The sequence below is a fragment of the Bidens hawaiensis genome, unplaced genomic scaffold (genome assembly GCF_021521415.1).
Source record: "Bidens hawaiensis isolate Kalapana, Puna unplaced genomic scaffold, B.hawaiensis_p1.1 tig00014722_1, whole genome shotgun sequence".
NCBI classification, from domain to species: domain Eukaryota; kingdom Viridiplantae; phylum Streptophyta; class Magnoliopsida; order Asterales; family Asteraceae; genus Bidens; species Bidens hawaiensis.
In genome coordinates, this window is record NW_027492292.1 from 11,223 (window position 1) to 29,427 (window position 18,205).

Here is an 18,205-nt window from a genome sequence, read left to right on the forward strand (position 1 = left end):
TTATGAAGCTGTGATAATAAATGTCTACTATTAACATCAAACTAATAGACAACTTGAATAAAAAGTTCTACTTAAACAAAAAATAAATCACCTTTGGACAGAATTAAATTTTATTTAAGTATATGTGCAAAACAATTGTAACACATCACCTTCGGGCAGAAGTGAAACAATCATTTTAATTATACACGAGTTAGTTTTGCTTGAATTAAATGTAACTCATCACCTTTGGACAGAAGTGAAACAATCATTTTTAAATTCTGGAATTGATACAGGTTGATTTGGAAATGATTTGAGCATTCAGGAATTTTTGTGGAATTTTTGGAAATTGTTTGGGGTAAACGGACGATTTTCAGGCGAAATATAGCTGATAAAATGAATTTTTATAAATTAATAAATCAGTAAATAAATTCCAGAATTATTTTTATAAAAATCTACATATTTTAATTGATAAGTGGTTAAATTTTCATAATTTAATGATTAACGGTTAATTAATTATGCTAATCTGAATATTAAACAAATTCAGTTTTTATAAAAACCGGCAAGTTTGCGACTAGCGAATCTGCGGGAATATCAAAACACCAAGAGTGATCAAAAATCATATTTTTGGACTAATTAAGTGAAAATGAACTTTTCTATGAGAAACCTGGACAATCCGGGTGGATTGTGCGCGTTTCTTCTCAAATCAAACTGAATAAACAGAAACGGGCCCCGTGGCTAATCCGGGACCCTAATAGGTGATCCTTCTTTATAACTTAATCATTTTGTTAACCAATACATTTACCCGAGCTTATTTTCCCATAACTGTTTTCTGAACGCGTTATCGAACAACTTAGCCCAGCTGGGAAAACGGGAATCTGAGCCAAGTTCGGTTTTAAGTATTAGACATTTAACAACATCACAACCTAAGCCTATTGCCACTTTCTGGGCATTCCAGCTACACCCAGATTAGTTATACAGCCCAGTTTAGTATTGAGATTATAATAATATTAAAATATTAATATTATTATAATATTGATTATATGAACTACTGATAGCAGACTAAACAAACCACGAGCTGATAGCAGACTGAATAAACCACGAGCTGATACAGTACTGATTATTGACTAAACCGTGAGTTTCATGACCCCACTTTTAAACTGTTTTACGAACTTTTGGGGTGAAAAGCATGTTTGATTACATATACATACCTGAAACATGTATTGATGTGAATTATCTAAGTGCTAACACACGAAAGTCCCCACGATCACAGTGATTAACTTCGAGCCGGTGGCTTGTGAATAGTACTATTGGTTTGACAAACCCAAACGGAATCGGCCTGGTTGCCGTGTCACATAGCGCCGTTTGCACATGACCATATTTATACAAACAGGCTATGTAGTGTTAGACATAGCTACCGGGGCATGTTGTGGGCGGAAAGGGGCCACAGTGTTTGATTGAGTGTGGGAAATGGATGCACGCAACACATACAGTCAAGGCTTCACTGTAGCTTAGCATAATTACATCATTTACATACATACATACTTATTTCATGATTACAAGTGTTGACTTGTGAATACTCATTACTGATTTCTTGAAACTCGTGAAACTCACCAACTCTAGTAGTTGACCCGTTTTAAACTGCTTTTCAGGTGTACCTAAATATGAATGATTTGGTGATCTGTTACTTGCCCAAGGTGTGTGGTTGATGCTATGTGAATAGAGGCAAGGGTGTTAGTAGTAAGAACGTATGGTTAACGAACCAGTTTTGTTTGTATCGCCTAGACTGTAAAACAATGATAGAACAAAGAAATGTTATATATTGTAAATTAGTTTGTAATGTTTCTTTTTAAACAATGTGTTGATACCAGAGGTGTCTGTTACATTCCCGTTTTACGCTTCCACATTGTGCTAGTCGGGGTGTGACATTTTAACCAAGATTTCGGTTTTAATGAGATATCGGTTTTAACCAAATCCAAATTATTTAAGGTAAACATATCTTGGTTCAAATTCTTTAGAGATTAATTTTATCACCAAGATTTGTTTTTAATTTTAAAATTTATAGATTCCATAATTATTCAAAAATTTAAAATTTTTGAAGATTTGTTTATTCAATTGTTTTAGGAAAAACACAATCATAATCCAAATTTTAACCAAAATATATAATATTTTCGAAAAACTCATGATGAACACGAAGAACATCACCAAAAAACCATAAAGTTTTAACAGATATTTAATGTGAAATTGGTTATAACATTGTTTTTAAACAGTTTATGTATAACCAGATTTCAATAAGTTAAATAAGAATTTAATGATAATTAAATAAGAAACAGAATTCGGGTTTATCAGATTTTAGTTTCATGTTTTCCGGTTTAGATCCAGATTTGAGGAAAACATAAAGAACTGATTAATCAACATCGCTCTGATACCACATGTTGATCAGTTCTTTATGTATGTAATGAAAAACATGAATGTTATGGTAAACCCACAAGTAAAACATACCTGTTACAGCAGAGAGAGTAGCCATGGCTGATGAGAATCCTCTTGATGACATGATAGTCAGCTTGGTCAAGTTCTCCTTTAGGATGTATATTAGTGATGGGGATTAGGGTTCTTGAGAAAAAACCGAATATAGAGAGATAGGGGTCACGAATTTCTTAAGTGTAAGAGTTAGGTTTTTTTCTTATGATGTTAATATATCTCTTCCATTTATTTATATATATACACCCAAGGGGAAACCCTTGATTAGCAAGTAATGACAATACGGTCCATCAACAATTACCTAGCTAATATACTAACAAGGTATAATTAATTTTGATCTATTATTATATAAATGATAATGATGGCCACACATAAATATATATATCCATATATTTATTCTTACGTAACCATCAATTCAATCGTGTCTTAGTTGAGCACGAATCCTAGATTCAAACAGTAACAGCATATGATTTTATTTTATTATTAATCTCAAGGGCATTGATTTAGTTTGTCAACTGTTTATAGAAGCAAACAAGTAGGCACCCTAACAAATGAGTAACACTAAATTATACTCAGTAAGACCATAAACGGACTATAATATACAAAAATACGCGTCCATTAAAGTTGAGTATGTAAATGTACCAGGATAAATGCCTGCCACCTCCATATCTTCCACTAGCTTTACAAGATTTCCAAATATATAAAGACAGATTAACAAGTGTATTGTATTTCAATTCAAGACCATTTGTGTAACTTTCACTAAGATGTTCATTTATCTGCCCTTGTTTGCATAAACCATCAACCAACGCAGTATATGTGACAACATTTGGAGTGAGGCCTATATATCTGGTTATGAAGTCCGTCCTTGCAGTAACCTTCGATAAGTTGCTTCATCTGGTTCCACTTTTCGACTACACATCTCCTCAAGCAGTGACATTCCCTTTTTGATGGTAGGTTTTTTGGAGGAATAGTCAGGAATTTCACTTTTTGAATGAATATATGGCTAGTTATGTCATATGACAATATTCTTTTCTAAGCGGCATTTTTACAGACAGGTGGTGGTAGGTTGCTCAACTCAGCTAAGCTAATTAAGTTAGAGTGTTTTTGCATCTGAAATCATATAAAATCAAGGAGACTAATTAATAAGATAAAGCGTCTGCTTACATACAGATGGACTAAAGGCATTGTCTTCTGCCTAAACTAAACTAAAGGCTTCTTTTGAAATGCCTTCATCAGCTAAATTGCAAATCACCATAACCAAGTTTTTTGCTAACTTTTTATTTGGTATTTGTTGTATATGATTTACCGTTAGGCTTATGTCTAAACATTTGTTTAAATCACTCATTATATGCCTAATGATTTTGAAAATACCAACATCAACACCGATGTTGTTTGGTCGGTATTAATACATTTGCTAGGATATCGTACGTGACCGACATTATCAAGTTAAGTAAGCTCACTATAAAAAACAAAAATTGCAGCAAAAATTAATATTAAAATAACTAATTATATTAAAATTAAATATCAAGTAAATATGGATATTTTATAAACAAGCATTTGCATAAAGTAAAAAGTATAATAACTTTAGACTATGCATAGTAATTTAACTAAAAAGTGAAAAACTTGTCATGTTAGTGAGTGGCCGCACCCTTTGCACCGTTATTATTTAAAAAGTATGTAGGCTTGATGACCCACTAACTTTTCACTAAAAACGCATAATGTTTTAACTTAAAACACGGTTATTATTTAATATTTTTATATATAGATGTGAGAGTGAATTTGATTGGTTGGAAAGTGAGTGGCCGCACCCTTTGCACCGTTAACAGCATATTGTTGCGCCATTAACAGCATATCGCCCCAAGGGACTCATGCCCTCTTAAGGCTATGTGTAGTGGAGGGCCACAAAATAGGAGGATTTTCGACACGTGACGCCACGTCAGCAGAGGGACAAGTTCATTTTCGGGGTGTTGTCGTCCCTGTTTTATTTTTTATTATTATTTTCCAGCATCCATCGGCAACAAATCTATAAAACCACGAAAGTTAGTGGCAACAAATCTATAAAATGCGAGGGGCATTAGTGTATGTGTAGTGAGGCGATAGGGGTGTTTTTTTAGGCGAAGTTGGGCTACAACCCCCCCCCCCCCCCCACGGTTCGCCTCACATATCGCTGGGGTGAGGCGAATCGTGTATTTTGAACTTATCATAGGCTCAAAGCTGAGCTTGAGCCTAACTGAGGCTAGTTTAAGGGTCCCCCCCCCCTCCTCAAAACATATAAAATAATTAAAAAAATGTGTTTAAATAAATTAATAAATAATAAATGAATCGCTCTCGAGCTTGAAAAAACAACTTGGGAGCCAAGCTCGAGTACCGTAAGTCAAAATGAACCGAGCTTTGAGCCTTGTCGAGGCTGGGCTAGGCTTGGCTCGTTTACAACCCCATTTCCAAAGGCAATGCTGGTACTGATGACTCCAAAGGCAATGCTGGTACTGATGACTCTCCTGCTGCCAAAGAAGAGGCTATCCCACCTCTGCCCAAGTAAGCACACAGTGGAAAATATATATGATCACTTTAGGCTATCTCACTCACTTTTTATCACTTCCGAGTAGTAATGGTTTAACTAGCGATGGCAATGGGTCGGGTTTAGGTATTCCCAAACCCATACCCGGTTATAAAAGTCCATCCCAAACCCGTCCCAAACCCGTCGGGTTTCGGGTTTTCCCATCGGGTTTCGGGTTTTCTATCGGTTTTGACAAAATACCCGTCGGGTATACCCGGCTCAAAACCCGTCGGGTTTCTACCGGGGTTTTGAAAAAATATAACTAATCTATTACAAAGATGGTTACCATAAAGGTAAAATATCTCAAATAATTGGCCTAAACAAGTTTCAACAAATAATATATTTGGAATACAGTATATATATAATATAATAAGCTATATCGGGTACATCGGGTATATAATCAGGTAAATGGGTCTATGTCATCGGGTAATCGAGTCGAGTAATCGGGTATATTAGAAATCCCAAACCCACGAAAAATTTCAAACCTAATCCCAAACCCGTCCCAAACCCTAACGGGTCGGGTATTACCCGTCCCATTTATATCGGGTTTCGGGTTTTCCCATCGGGTTCGGGTTTCATTGCCATCCCTAGGTTTAACTTATAAACTAAATAAAAATAAAATAAAAAACAAGCGTGTGCATGTGATTGGTGAAACACAGGTGGATCCCATGCTCAAGCGCCCTTGCACTGTTAACAAAGTAGCGACCAAAGGGGCTCACTGCCCTTGGCGCCCACCCCATTTGGTCTGCAGAGATTAGAATGGTGAAGTGGCTTGGGGCACCACCACACTACACCCCAGTGTTAGGACCAAGATATGTTTGATAGTTGTGAAAACCACATCAGACATGTTCTCATTTTCGTTAGATGTTGGATAATCATTGTTAAGACAGACTTTCAAAATTTGAACCTCACTCATATTAAACTTCTCTATTTCATATTACTGGTGGCTATATATGAGCAGGGGCGGACCCACATAGTGTGGATCGGGGTCCCGGGACACCAATGTTTTTTAAAAATTTATTAGAAGCGGTATATTAAATTTTTTGAGGACCCCATAAGATTTAATACTTGGAACCCATACTATTAATGTTGATGTGGTCTGGTGGAAAGTCCCTTGTTTTATCTTTGAAAGGTCATGGGTTCAAGTCTTACAAGGCTCAGTTTTTGGTTTTTTGTGTTAATTTTTAGTGTTAATCAATCATTTGATTGCTAATGTTGCAATGATAACTTTGGAAACATTCAAACACCTCTAAAATACATATCATTGTTTTCAACTTTATGCATGGTTTTCTTTAGAAACATTCAAACACTTTAAAATATCAGTTTTATTTTTCACTAGTTTAAGTTAATGGTTTTCAACACATGCTTATGAAAGGGTGGATCTAGGTTCTATCTCAAAAATGTTTAAGAAAGGGAAAACAAAGTGTTTATGTGTCAACCCGACCCATTTTGACCCGTTCAGGTAGTGATGATTGAAAAGAAAGTTTTATTATGATATTGTTTTTTATTATGTTCTTCGCCTCGACCCGACCTGAACAACGACCGACCCGAAAAATTTGAACACCGAAAATATGGGACCCCATTGGCAAAAAATCCTGGGTCCGCCACTGTATATGAGAGAGGGTAACTATGAGCTTTTGTTACTCTATTCCTTTTCTCAAAACTTAGACCTCTTCCACTGATTTATGAAAACGTTTTTCAGTTAGTTTTTATAAACTATAATCTTTTTTAATCTGTTTTTTTATTCGTTGCTAACACCTTTTAAACGAAAATCATTTTGAAATGTATTAATGGGTTACTTAATTTATACTTTTGTCACAACAGTCAGTACACGCTTTGATTTTGTATATCAAATTTAATAGTTTTTTTTATATCTTTTGAATATGCTGTAGGTTTATCTAAGGAGCTCGTGGCTCCTTGAGTCAACTCATTGCCTTCTTTATTATATATATATATATATATACACGTTTTGTATTCTTACACATATTGGTATATATATAAATAAAAAATGACAGTTTTAGCATACACATTGGACACCAGATCTATACACACAGACACATATGTATACAGACAAATATGTATAACTATATATAGACACGAATTTGGTTACTGAACATTAAATTATATTACTATATATGTATATATTATTTTATATATAGCATAATATATATTATTTACTTATTTTTATTATAAATATGAATATTTAATAGGAGAATATTTAGATATATTAGATTTGCTTTAGTGCTACATGTGTATACCACTTACTCAAGGGGCACCGGGTTCAACTCCTACCAAGTCACTCTTAGCAGTTTTTTTATAATTTTACTATTATAATAAAGCTTTTATATATAACTAGTTACCGGATGCTGCGCTGAGTTCCAGGTTGCTAAATACATAAACTGGGCACAAAATGAAAGCGCTATTATACTAAGTTTTATCAAGCCCAAGGTGTAAACCAAGTCTGAGTTTTAGTGTTTTTTTTCACATATATGAAGTGCATATTTATGCTGTTTTATGCCTTAGCATAATAATGCATATTGGTAACATGCCAAATCCAACCCAGTTTCCTAATTTATCGTTGCATTAACGTTTTAATTTTGTAATCTACTGTTTTATAATATCTGTTTGGCATGAGACAGTCTGTTGTAAAATCATCCATAACTTTCTTTATGTTGATCAGATAATGCTGGAGTTATAGACAACCCCAAGGGATAATTGAAAGGTAAATTTTATTAACTGCTGCATTTGCCTGTCAATTTTCGTTATGATTTTTCTCTAATATATCAAATGGATTGTCAATGCATTTATTGCTAAGTACCTCCAGTGTATATTTCTTGCCTACGGCTTCTTTAGCTGTTTATTATAAAAAGATTATGTTGTTTTTTGTTTTAAAATTTGATTCCAAAGTCAAGCTTGCTTTGCATACAGGATCTGCAATAACTGAACCACGTGGAAAGGAATGCGCTGAGCTGTGGCCTACAATTGTAAGTGGTGTCAATACAATTGTTTAGGACCTGTTGAGTTTTGGTTACTAGTGTACCTTCTATTTTGCTTTGTTGCGACCGCATATTTGATGTTTGGTTCTGTTGAGAGTTTTGGTAGAAGTGGAACTTAGTGGTTATCTTATCTGTTTTTGGTGCAATTGCACTTTCATCTTCATGTTTCAAAGTAATTAGCTTTGACTTTCCGAAGTCAACTACATGATGACCTTTTACCTGTTATGACAACCACACAATTCAATAGCATGGAGATTAGAGAACCCATAAGCTAAACTCGTCACTCCAACATCACCGACTCCCTCACACCAACAAAGATTAATCGACTCAAGTTGCAATAGTTGTATCCAATAGGCATTTTGACCATTTTGGTAAGGATTTCACCTGAACGTACAGTCCATACTAGATTTTACCCATTTTGACCACTTACCCAACTGGCTATTTTACCACCTCTAGGATCAATAAAGGTGCCAACTTTGACCTGTTAATTCATACAACAAGCAATTTGGGTAATATTACATCTTTAACTGGTCAAATGGGTATAATAAAGAAATAGCTAAATTTTTGTTATGTTCAAAATTAGCAAAAAGTATGATGAATGTACCCGTACATTTGTGAAGAGGTAGGTCCCAGTAGAGCCCAGTTGGACCCGCAAGACTCACCTCGAAGAGGGACGTCTGCGCAGTTGAACCCGCAAGACTCACCTTCAACAGGGACGTCTGCGCAAAGGCTGAACTCGCAAGACTCACCTTGAAGAGACGTCTGCGCAGAAACCAACTGGATCCGCCGGACCCACCATGCTCAGAGACGTGACGTCCTTACGCGCAGTACGCAAGCTGTTTCCGCAGGAAAAGCCTCCCAATGGTCGACGTACTCCGCCTGTTCCCGCAGCAACGGATACTAGCCATCAGGGAAGGCTACCCGCGCAGCAAGGCTACACGCACAAGGCACTTAACTCTTAAATAATTCAGTAATGTCACCTGAAGAAGGAGTGAGCAAGCCGGGAACACTCCCGCACAAAGCCGGGAACACTCCCGCACAAATGAGCCAGTCCGTACGATACTGGAGGATTTTTTGTACTGTACCTGACGAGGTATGGACAAAAGATCTGACCAAAGATATGACAGCTCACTGACAACAGTATGACGAGCAGCACGCTCTTGTACTGTATGTCACTATCAGCCGCTGCCTACTCACCAACCTGTCGGAGGACGTGCATAGCCTGCAGTTTGTGGAACAGGAATAGTACACAGCCGGCCTGGTCACTATCAGCCGCTGCCTACCCACCAACCACCAGCATGGCACGTGCATAGCCCACAGTTGGCAGAACAGGAATACTATTCAGCCGGCTGTACCTGCTTGGAAACCTACCTTCGGCTATAAATACTCCAACACCTTGAAATGGTATGGACACATCACATTACATTACATTACCTGATCACATCTTATCTTTTCTAGCAATCTCTTAATATACACTTATATTCAAGAGCAATCTAGTTTGATTCTCACGCCGGAGGGTGGTCACAAGGAGGTACCCCCCCTTCTAAGTGACGAGCTCACGGTGTCTGTTTTGCAGGTCACCAGAAGAACCATCTTTGCCGGACATAACCCCTCGTGGGAAACATCTATTTAACCCCCAGATTATCCGTAATCTGCCCGGGGTCTATTAGTGTTTCTTCAATTTGTGAAATAGGCGATTTGTGTAATATTAGATCTAAAACAGATCAAAAGGAATAATAAAGAGGTGGCTTAAGTTAAACGACTCAAAATGGACTAGTTCATGTTTAGTGTCAACCTCAGCCTCATAAGGTTGACATGTTTTCATACTTAAAAGTCATACTTATAATGGATGCACCTTTTACTGATCTTGTACCATACTTAAACGTCATAAGTTGCATCACCATGAGAAGTATAAGCTATATTTTACTGTAATCCTGATAAGTACAATACATAATAACTTGGCCAACATCTATGCATTTGAAATTAGATGGCCTTGTTAACTACTAACCTTTTGAATTGTGAACTTTGAGAACCATTTTGGATCACAAAAAAATCTCTTAAAAAATATTTATAACATTTATAAAACAAAAAAAACAAAAATTTTTAAAAAGTAAAAAAAAAAACAAAATGTCTATCTAGCATACATGTTTCATAAAAAAAATAATAAAAATAAAAAATTCTCAGTTTTGCTAAATTATACATATATGTATATTATCATTTAATCTACAGTTACATAATAAACACATATGTACATTATCATGTATCTTAATTATGGATGTGTATAAAAATAACATGTTATATGCATATATGTATATGCGTGTTTATAAGTATTATACATACATGTATAATTTAGCAAACCGATAATTTTTTTTAATGAAACCGGGATGCTAGATAAATGTATTGGGTTGTTTTACTTTTTTTTCGCATTTGTTTTGGTTTTATAATTTCTTTTGTTATTTTTTTTATGTTTTCTTGAAGGGGTATTTTATGGTTCAAATTGGTATTTAAAGTTCTCAATTTCCAAATGATTCTTACACGATCTTAATCCTTTACTAATATAATTAATAACACTAACATATAAGTAATATTATTAAACTTGGGTCAAGTTATTTTACAAAGAAAGACAAAAATGAGAAGGATGAGAATGATTTATAGTCACACAAAAAAACCGCTCAAAAAGAAATTAAAAAATAAATAAATAAAAAATCATAACTCAAAATTGAATAAAAAAACAAAAAAGTAAAGCACAAAAATGTTTTCACCGTCTTCCTCGTTCTAAAAAAAAACACACACAATGTTGAGGTAAAGGGATCATTGTGTCTTTTTGTTTATCATTGTGTTTTGTGTTTATTTTCGTCATTGATTGTGTCTTTTTTATTGACATTGTGTCTTTTTTTCTTGATATGTGTTATATTACTCAACAATTGTGTTATATTTTGCGATCTATTGTGTCTTTTATTCATTTTCGTTATTGTGTCTTTTGTCTTGCATTGTGTCTTTTTTTTTTGAACGGGAATGACTAGGGAAAATTTTTTGTTTTTTTTTCCCGTTTTTTATTTATATTTTGAGTTATGATTTTTTTTTATTAAATTTTTGAATTTTTTTTGAGAGGTTTTTTATGTGGCCGCAAATCCTTCATACACTTTTCATTTTTATCTCCCTTTTTATCTCAAACCCTTGGTCCGCGCTCTATTTAACCCAAGGCTTGGACGAATATTATTATTATTATCATCAACCCTTGTTAATATTCGTACGTACGCATGGATTCTATAACGTCTGGGATCTCGTCAGCGTCTCATGAGTTCACAATCAGAGGCTTCTCTCTGACCAAAGGAATGGGTGGTGGTAACAGCATAGGAAGCTTCACCTTCAAGGCTGGTGGACATGACTGGGTCATCAGCTTTTACCCTGAAGGATCATCACCTTGTTCGGGTTCGGGTCGTTATCGTATTCGTACCACTTGCTACGTTTCGGTGTTGTTAGCTTTGGCCAGCGATGCTTCGGATGTCAAGGTGTTGTTTGAACTCACGTTGTTGGATCAAACCGGCAAAGGAAACCATGCAGTTTTTGGTCGCTTTGATGAGAACCCCTCGCCTCGTACTCTCAACGGCCGAGGAAGTATGACGTAAGTAGAGATCGATTCTTGTCTTGTATATTTTGGAATTCGTCCGGTTTAGTTTAGTTTAGTTTAGGGGCCAGTTATACACACTGTCCCAGATATTGACCAAACGGCCATTGTAGTCTATTAAAAAAAAGGTTGATTTTGGTTGGGTTGGGACGGGTTTGGGTCACTAGGGGTAGGGTTGAACGGGTTTCAGACTTTCAGGTGAGAAAAGGTTTGGGTCAGAACGGGTTGATTTTGTTAAAATAATAAAATTTAAGTTATTGTATAGTTCAGCTTTGCCTTTGGTTTACGCGCATACCAATCTCGGGTTGTACGCCTCATATCAACCCATTTGAAAAATATCACCAATGCATTTTAACCCGTTTCATTAGACAGGGTTGTCTCAGTCAACCCACTTTGGCCCATTTTATGAGAACTTCTGAACAACAATTCTCAAACCAAATTTTTTTTAAAGTTAGACCGTCTATGGTCAGAACGGCCGTCAGGATAATGTTCAAACGGCCGTTCTAATCTATAATATTCAAAGTTTGGCTTTTTTTTTGGTCAAAACGGCGGTCTGTGTGTTGATGGTGTGAAATCAAATGAGTGTGGTTGTGTGTTGATGGTGTGAAATCAAATGAGTGTGGTGTAGCTACAGCATGACCCTATTTATATTATTAATGACAGGGGTTACGAACGTTTGATGACATGGATCGATCTGGAATCATCGGACTATCTAAAGGATGATTGTCTTACAATGCATTTCCGAATTGGAGTTGTTAGAGAGGGATCCAAAGGTTTCACCTTTTCTATACATCCATCCGACATGGCCCAAAATCTCAACTCCTTGCTGGAAACTGAAACGGGTTGCGATATTGTTCTTCGTGTTGGCGACCAAACTTTCAAGGCCCATAAGTCCATACTCGCAGCTCGCTCTCCTGTATTTAGAGCTAGATTTTTTGGAAACGACCCTGACATAGCGGGTGATCAAGTCGAGTTGAAGGATGTTGAACCCTCTATCTTTAAAGTAATAAAAATTAATTACCTTTATGCTGTGTTCCCAAGTCTAATTTAACGAGAGAAGTCAAAGGAATTGAGAGGAAGCCAGGAAAAGTCATTTTCCCCGAGTTTTTATTTATTTATTTATTTTTCAAAAAAAGGGAAGGGTTATTCTTTCTATTTGGATAATCAAACTCAACTATTTAAAAGTTCCCAAATTACCCTCAACCAATTATTACAATGTGTCCTTAATAACTGGTTGAGGGCAATTTGGGAATTTTCAAATAGTTGAAGTATGATCAAACTTTTTTCTCTCCAAATGGGAAGGATGGAAATATGTAGCATTTTCCTTCCTTTTCTCTCTACTTCTTTCATTAAAAAATAAAAAAACGAACTTGAGAACATGACTTTTTCCCTCGTTTAGACTCGGGAACACAGCGTTAGCTTATTTCAGCCTGATTTATGGTTAATGACTTATTCAAATGGAGGTGTTTTGCAGGCTATGCTTTTGTTTATTTACTCAGAGGCATTGCCAGAATCAATGTCAACAAACATGATTCAACATTTGTTTGCTGCTGCTAAGCGGTTTGATGTACATCGGTTAAAACAGTTGTGTGAAGCAAAATTATGTGAACAAGTTAATGTTGATACAGTTGAAACAGCTTTATCTTTTGCTGATAAACACGGCTGCTCCCAACTTAAGTCCGTCTGTTTGGAATTTGCACACAAAACTGGAAGGTCAGCGCAACCTATTAGAAACTTGTGTATCTGTTAGATTTTAATATATATTTTTCTAATTTTAATGCTGTGATTTTTTATATTTTTTTTGGTAGGCTTGATGAAAAGAGAAGTGCTTAAATATTCTTGTTATATAGACATTACAAGGGTTGATTAAAGGAAACCCACGTTTCAAATCCGACTGCAGCATCTAATTCAAAGCTAACCACAATCTTAAAATGCAAGACTAGTGTGTAAGTCAGCAACAGTCATTAAGAAAGTCAACATTTTGAATCAGTTTGAACTATGACAACATTTAGTTGACTAAAAGGACAAATTAACCTTTCCAACATCTTCTCTAACTGTTTATCCTCACCAGTCTTTCCTCTTAATATAATCCCAGCTAAAGGTCGATTAACAACTGTATTCTGCCGAGCGATATATAAATACTAAAGATTTTTGTATTTTAACAATAATATAATGAATAAAATTAAACCTTTAACTAATAAAATGCAAACAACCCGTAGTCTAAAAAAGGTAATTTTCCACCCATAAACTAAATAAACGTCAAAGTCCGCACAGGAGGCTAGGATAAGAGGAGGCCACCACGAGTGCGTGCTGCTGCTTTCGGTTTAGTTGTTTGTAGGAGCTCTGATAGCAACAAAGGGCATGCTTCTGTTAAATATTTAAACCCTTGTGTTTTCATCACCTCTACAAACAAATTAAAACATTACATCAAAATCCCATTACTTGAAAGTATTCAATATATCAAAATATTCAGTCAACATGCACGCACGCACCTTCCAAGTTTTCAGATGCAAATTTCAGACAGATGAACTTAAGTTGCGGACAATGATGTTTATCGGCAAAACATAAAGCTGTTGCAACAGTATCAACATTAACTTCTTCACTCAGTTTTGCTTCACACAAATCTTTCAACCGCTGTACACCAAACCGATCAGCAACAGGCAACAGTTGTTCAACCACGTCGCTTGACATCAAATCCGGAAGTGTATTCGAGTAAATAAACAAAAGCATTGCCTGCAAAAACATCTCTATGATTAATTGCTAGATGCTGGTTTATGTTGGTACGGTTAAACTTCAGGGGCTGTTTTGAACTATTCTCATGGTTCAATCCTTTGTTAATAATGTTTGGTTAAGTTTGTAGAGCCTGGAGGACCATTTGTGACATTTTAGAAACAAGGTTGTTAGTAGCAGTTGGCTTGTACAAAAGAGGGAATAACACATTAACACCATATTAGGTTAATAAGAGTGGCGCTCGTTCGTTTATTCGTCTTAATTCGATTCATTGGTGTTCGTTTTTCGTAACATTAATCAGCCGTAAATAAATCAATGAGAGTAAAAAAGATACTCACTTTAAAGACGGAGGGTTTAACTTCCTTCAACTCCAATTCATTCATGTTAGGGTTTCCAAGAAGCCCGAAAAACATGGCTTTAAATACAGGAGACCCGGCCGCGAGTATCACTTTGTGGGCCTTGAGAGTCTGGTCACCAACAAGCAAAAGAATTTCGCAGCCCGTTTCAGTTTCCAACAAGTAGTTGAGATCTCGGCCCATGTCAGATGGAGTTATAGGAATGTTAAATTGCTTAAAAACACCAACTGTGCAATGCATCGAAAAGCAATCATCCGTTAGATAACCCAATGTTTCCAGACGTTCTCTGCTGAAGAAATAGCTGCGGCCCCTGAAAGCCAAGCGCTTATTCGAAACATTATAGAATAAATAAACGGGAAATTACCAAAATAGACATGTTTGACTACACTTGTTTTTTCCAAAAATAAAGAACCTAGCCCACAACAAAACAACTGGATTTGTTGTTAGCCTGCTTGGGACACGTGGCGAGTAATGATTGGTCAGAAGGTGCCCCCAGACTTTTTATAAATTTCGGTGCCCAAAAAGTGCCTGCTAAGATTAGCCTGCTTGGCCCTTGCAACACATTCTAGATGGTCTTGAAGTGGTTGTCTAAAGAGTTATTAGGCTAAAAGTCAAAGTCAGTTATTGTAAAAAAGAATGGTCTAACACGTCTAATTTGGTAATTATCCCATAGGTAAAGGGGTCATGTTATAATGTTATAAATGGACGGCCGTTTTGACAAAATAAAATCAAACTTTGAAAACCAACAACGGTACTTAAATCATTGGAAAAGAAGTTATACCACAAGCGTCCATGGCGCTTTCGAGTAGAAGGTCCGCCATAAAATGTGTGTCCTCCTTTGCCGCTCTTATTCAACAACCTAAGCTTAAACGAGGACCTGACATTGGAACCATGAGACCCATTCACTAACTGGAGTGTTGATCTAGAACACGTGTGATCCAAACTATTCGCAAGCATATTAGAACACTAGAGTTACGTTCTAGAAATAATGCATGTATGAAAAAAGGTGAATGATATATATATATATATATATATATATATATATATATATATATATATGTATATATATATATATAGATTTGGCGTTACCATGGGATGGAGGTTTTTAAGGGAAGCTGATTGTAATCTTTATATTATTTTTGGTAGATTTGATATATTTTTAAAGATAATTTCAAATGCCTAATCTTGAAATTACTTTTTTTTAATTTAAAATATTATATCTATGAGAAAAACTATAATATCAGCTATACTTGTTTATATATAAAAAAATAATAATAGAAAACGGTGTAACCCTGCATGATTTATGATGATGGATTAATTTTGGGTTGAAATACAAAAAACTAGCAATTTTGAGATAATAATATGTTGGCATGTAATTTCCTTTTAATAATTAATTGTTACCAAAAAGGATTTAATTAACATATTAATATACCATTTTTAACTATAGATGGCACTCGTCAAAATGGATACTATGATATAATCCGTGTAATACACAGGTGGTGAAAAAAATGTAACAAAAAAAGTTAAATTTAGTAACATACATAATAACATACTTTATGGATTCATAAGATACAAATAATGATAAATAAAATTTTATAATTCATAAATATCTAAAAACTCATTTAATACAGCATTTAGTAATTATAAATGGTAATAGTATTAGTTGGCATCCTAGTTGACTACTCTAATTGAATTACATGTGAAAGAATTGTTTTGTTATAATAGTAGGTAGATTTCCACCGATTATTCCAACCCGCAATCATCTTAATGTTTTAACATGTATTCCGTTATTTATGTGAAGGCTAAATCTTTTTTTAACTATGTTTTGGTATGATACCAATGGTGTTAATTATTAGATGATGATTCCGAATGTTATCAAATATCAAGGAAGTTGATTCAGGGTTGGCAACAAAAACCCATGGTTCCAAAGACTCAAAGAAGACTAAGAACAGCCATAGCTCCACCATCACCACGAGCCAGCCAGGGAGGATCCCCGGGGATGTAGCTCCACCACCACTGATACACATCAGGAACCTAAACCGGCATTAACTTGCATGAACCCATGTTTATCTTTTTAGTTTCATGTTTTCCTTGTTACTTTGTTAAGTGTACCATTATCTCCTGCATTAGTAATGATTAAATGTTTCTGTATATTTAAAGCTTTATATACTGCATTTTGAGAAGAAAAATTAGATTTTTTTTTTTTTGGGAGTTTTGCCTAATGTGTTACAAAGTTATTAAAAAATGATTTTTGTTTCTTTTGAGTCACTTAAAAGAAATATTACAAAAATAAATTGTTTTAAAAAGATATTGTTTATGTAAAGATGTTAAATTTATATAAAAAAATGTTTTGTTTTTTTTCTGGTATATGTTGATACTTGTTATAAAATGACTGATCAAAAAGTTGTTAAATGGCATTAGCGTAGCATATTATTGTCTTTAATAACGTAGTCAAATAAAATATAGTAATCTTCCTTGTAATAAATTAAAAGGCTAAGAATAACATTGAATTGTGTGGTCTATTTGTCTTTTGGGACAACAGAATTTGCCGTTTGAGATGAAAGAGTGATGGATATTTTTGTATAAGTTTTTCTTGATTGACTATCAAATGCAACATCCCCGACAAATGTTTAAACATGATTGCTAGACTCCGTAGTAACGGAAGCAGAAACTTTTAATCGGATGATCATAATCTTTATTTTTTTTTTCTTTTAAAGTCGAAAAGAGTAACTCGATGGTCTATACATTCAATCTACTTTTACTCATGTTTCATAACAAAACTCTCGGCTCATATATGGACCTATAAATAAATAAAAGCATAGCCGGGCTAAACGGGGGGTCAAGGAGGGCGACAGACTCAGACATATTCTCCCGAGAGGCTGATAATTGTTAAAAAAAATTGTTATATATTTTGTATGTAATTTGTTCTATAACATAAGTATACAAAACGACTCATATATGCCTATTATTTTTAATTTTATAGAAAAAGCTTTCCTTTGTGTTTTATATGAGCTATTTTGATAACCTTTTAAAAATTTTAAATCTTTAATTCATCTTCAGGAGAAAACCCGTTATGTGTTAGAAAACTCGCTGACCCAATCTGAAACCTCCTACTTTTTTTTTTTTGGTTACAGATAGAACTTAAATCCAAGACCTCCCTCTTTTTAAATTGAAGTCTCGAGGAGCCAAAGCCACATAGGACCAAAATTTTAAAAGTTAAAATGATCAATTAACTAAAAATGCTAAAATATCAATTAACACGATTATCGGTGATGTGAATGTTCAAACTAATGCAAAACGTAAGTGACAGCAGAGAAATAATTCTCAAAGAAGAAAGGTTTATTGATTTCGGAATCTTCAAACTATTACAATGGAGTCCTCATTAAAGGGGATTTCTAAATTGGCAAGTTTGCCAAATTTTTGTAATTGCAAACAATAATGGGAAACAAGAATTAATACAAAATAAGAGTTTAAATTACGT

At 34.9% G+C, this 18,205-nt stretch overlaps 1 protein-coding gene and 1 pseudogene across 1 annotated transcript; one reads left to right on the plus strand and one right to left on the minus strand.

Moving 5' to 3' along the window:
- The first annotated feature begins 11,270 nt into the window (after positions 1-11,270).
- Positions 11,271-13,471, plus strand: LOC143547480 (BTB/POZ and MATH domain-containing protein 3-like). Its single transcript, XM_077038896.1, has 4 exons — positions 11,271-11,635; positions 12,302-12,641; positions 13,113-13,351; positions 13,447-13,471. The coding sequence occupies exons 1-4, from the start codon at positions 11,271-11,273 to the stop codon at positions 13,469-13,471; spliced, it is 969 nt and encodes a 322-aa protein (XP_076895011.1).
- A 445-nt stretch (positions 13,472-13,916) lies between these two features.
- On the minus strand, positions 13,917-14,907 carry LOC143547481 (BTB/POZ and MATH domain-containing protein 3 pseudogene; annotated as a pseudogene).
- Positions 14,908-18,205: the final 3,298 nt, after the last annotated feature.

Coding starts and splice junctions, on each gene's coding strand:
- LOC143547480 (XM_077038896.1), top strand. CDS start 11,271: ATGGATTCTATAACGTCTGGGATCTCGTCAGCGTCTCATGAGTTCACA. Junction 11,636..12,301: donor AACGGCCGAGGAAGTATGAC/GTAAGTAGAGAT, acceptor TATTAATGACAG/GGGTTACGAACGTTTGATGA. Junction 12,642..13,112: donor TTGAACCCTCTATCTTTAAA/GTAATAAAAATT, acceptor GGTGTTTTGCAG/GCTATGCTTTTGTTTATTTA.